General features: G+C 47.5%; 1 protein-coding gene across 1 annotated transcript in view; it reads left to right on the top strand.

The window, feature by feature from the left end:
* KDM5B (lysine (K)-specific demethylase 5B) overlaps positions 1-3,233 on the top strand; it is a gene marked incomplete at its 5' end in the record, with an annotated part of 40,723 nt that overhangs the window by 26,859 nt on the left and 10,631 nt on the right. Inside the window, 2 exons of the mRNA XM_010181876.1 lie at positions 931-1,286; positions 2,577-2,715. Of these exons, the coding sequence (XP_010180178.1) occupies positions 931-1,286; positions 2,577-2,715 (495 nt within the window). The remainder of the gene's footprint in view (positions 1-930; positions 1,287-2,576; positions 2,716-3,233) is intronic.

Below are 3,233 nucleotides of genomic sequence, written 5' to 3'. Positions count from 1 at the left end.
ATTCCTGAACAGGGAAATAGCAAACACATATGGTCAGGGTGTTCTTTTATATCGTTCTCAACAATCCTAAATTACACGTAGTCATGCAAATCAGGCTGTTAATGTAAATGACCCACAGTTACTGGAGATCAATTTGCAATTTAATATATCTCTAAAAAGGCTTTATTCCAATATGGGCGAGATTGCCAACCCTGGCAAACAACCTCTTTGGCACAACACCAAGATGTGAGCTGGGAAGGAAGAACTCCCTGCTGGAATAGCATTTCAGGCAGCACTCGAAGCACTGGGTGGCTGCGTACAGAATAAATCCAGCCTGTGCAGTAAGGCTGCTCTGGCCAACTGTCCGTTCACCTGGGTGAAGAGCAGCCAGCCACAGAGGCACCTTTTGGGGGTAATGAGGGGTTGAACACACGGAGATAGAGAAGGTGTTGCACTGCACAAAGGAGTGAAATGCCTGGGGCTTGCTGGGACTGTGTGGTCCAGCTCGGAAACCTTCTCAGTGCAGCAGAAATGAACCCCAGCAGCTCCAGGCCCTTTCGCGCATTCTTGATCTTAACCCTGCTGATCCCCAGCCTTAATCATTGCAGAACAAAGCCAGGAAACAGCACTGATGGAGCACTGAAAATTTCCCTTTAGATCCTTTCTGTTCCTCTGAGACTTCTTTTTGCCACCTGTCTCTTGGTTCAAAGGAGTTTGGAGTGGAATTCCCTTGACCTGTGGTCCTCGAGCTCGTGGACACGTTACGTACCAGGAGATGCTGAACACCGTGTGCTGGGGACACGCTACTCGGGCACTCCAGATGTTATGATAATTTGCCACGCACGTCGTGTGCATCGCAATATGGTGTTTGCCAGGGGGCTTGCACTTAAATGTTGCAGAGATTTGGCAGCGGGTTTTCTTCTGATTTATTGTCGTGTTTGTGTATTTCAGGATCTTCTTGATCGCGTGGAAGCTTTTCAGCAGCAAAGCCAAAAACTCCTTTCTGAAGAAATGCCTCGTGCTGCGGAGCTTCAGGAGCTGCTGGACGTCAGCTTCGACTTCGACGTGGATCTGCCCCAACTGGCGGAGCTGCGGATCCGCCTGGAGCAGGCGCGCTGGCTCGAGGAGGTGCAGCTGGCGTCCGCAGACCAGGGCTCGCTCACTCTGGACGATATGAGACGTCTGATAGACTCAGGTGTGGGACTCGCTCCCTACCCAGCAGTTGAGAAAGCGATGGCGAAGCTGCAGGAGCTCCTCACCGTGTCTGAACACTGGGATGACAAAGCCAGAAACCTGATCAAGGCCAGGTAAAAATCTTAGTGTGCATTTTGTAGGTCCACGAGCTGTTGAAGATGGAAATAGTTGGGTTTCCTTCTGAAGGGGCTCCTTGTTCACCTAGTTCACAATATTTAGGCAGAACTTGTGTCATCCCGAAGGAGAAGGGATGGAGAAGGCCGATGAGTGCCTGAGTGATTCCAGGCGTTGGTGTTGGCTCGCAGTGTTTGTGGTGCTCCACCATCACTGTGCAAATTCCTCTTTTAAGATGCCACCGCCTTCCTGTTCACCTTCCTCCCTGCCCCAGTGCCAGACTGCAGGGTGCATGTCTTGATGGATTCAGCCAACTGATAACATTTTATTGCATGGACTATTTCTAACGTGGAGACTTTTCCAGATCAGTTGGTGCAGGGGAGAAGGAAACAAACCAAATACATCCTTTCTGAGAAAAATTTTCTTGATTATATCTTGATTTATAAAGTAACAGGAGGAGAGCAGAATCTACTTAGCTTAGAAATGTGGCACAAACTTGTGTGCAGGGAGTTTTCCCTCGGGATTCCTGCTTTTTCAGGTTTTTATTTCTCCACCCCAGCCTCATCATTATGAAAGCCTTTGAGCATTTCTTTCTCATTAGTAACCATAGTATTTTACATTATAACTTCATAGAGGACAAAACTGGAATAAGCTTGGTTAACCCTCCAAGATCTAAAAATCCTGAAGTTGTTACTGTTGGAAGAGACCGTTAAGATCACCAAGTCCAACCGTTCTCTAACCCTACCATGCCCACTTCATGTCCCTGAGCACCGTATCTCGATGGCTTTTAAATACATCCAAGGATGGTGATTCCACCACTGCCCTGGGCAGCCAAGGAAACAGAGACGCAGTTGAGTTTGTACTTTTCTAAAACGTCAGAATCAAATTGTGAAATTCAGAAAAGCCGTCTCCACTTTTCTCACCCTGTGGTGTGGGATCTCTGAGTTGGTACTGTTTTGAGGCTCAGGGAGGATCCAAGGGTCTATCATTCAAAAGTTAACGAATGTTAAATATCCCATAAGCCCAAACGTGTGAGTACTGAAAAAACAGACAACAGATTCCTTAATATTTTTAGTATTTCTTAATATTTTTAGCATTTCTAGTAGTAGTCTATAGCAAGGAAATTTCTACAAGCCTACGTGCATTACTGATGCCCTGGTCGTACGGGACGCATCCCTGGCGTTAGACATAATGTCATTATTTGCTGTAACCCTTTGGTTTTCATGAGCCAGATGAGGAGAACCCCGATTGCACTGCAGTGCCTTACATTGAGCCGTTTTGTTTCACAGACCACGGCAGTCGCTGAGCAGCCTGGCAGCGGCAGTGAAAGAGATAGAGGAGATCCCAGCCTATCTCCCAAACGGCGCCGCGCTGAAGGACGCGGTCCAGAAGGCCAAAGATTGGCTGCAGGAGGTGGAAGCTCTGCAGGTAACGTCAGCCACGCTGTCGGGAACAAGTCACCCAATCAGGGTCTGTACAGCCACGCTCTGCCCTCAGTGCTTCAGCGTCGCTGGGTTCAGAGTGCTGGGTCTGTAACATCCGTGGCCACAGACGTGGCGCGGTTGTGCCCTGACGAGTGAGTGCTGCTGGTTTTACCTCTGTTCCTGCACCTGATTTGTGTTCACCTCTGCAGTTAACTGGCTGCAATAACATCTACAGAGGAGCTATTAACAAAAATCTAAAGTTAAAAGGGTATACTATGGAGGTTTACCTTAGGGTAAATTCTACTCCATCACTAATAACAGGGATCATATCACCTGGTGTATATTTTTATGTACCATTCTGCAGATGAAAGAAAAATATTGTCTTTACAGTATCCTTACAAAGATCACTTTCTTATTTAGTAAGGTTAAATGTTTTGCATGCTTGTGGAGGTAATTTTGCTAAGACGCTCCAGCCACTGTCCTAACGTAAGGGACACAACTGCTCGTGCAGCCGGGCACCGC

The sequence above is a fragment of the Mesitornis unicolor genome, unplaced genomic scaffold (assembly GCF_000695765.1).
Source record: "Mesitornis unicolor isolate BGI_N332 unplaced genomic scaffold, ASM69576v1 scaffold17573, whole genome shotgun sequence".
NCBI classification, from domain to species: Eukaryota; Metazoa; Chordata; class Aves; order Mesitornithiformes; family Mesitornithidae; genus Mesitornis; species Mesitornis unicolor.
The sequence above is the reverse complement of the archived record's forward strand: the minus strand, read 5'-3'. Positions and strand labels throughout refer to the sequence as shown.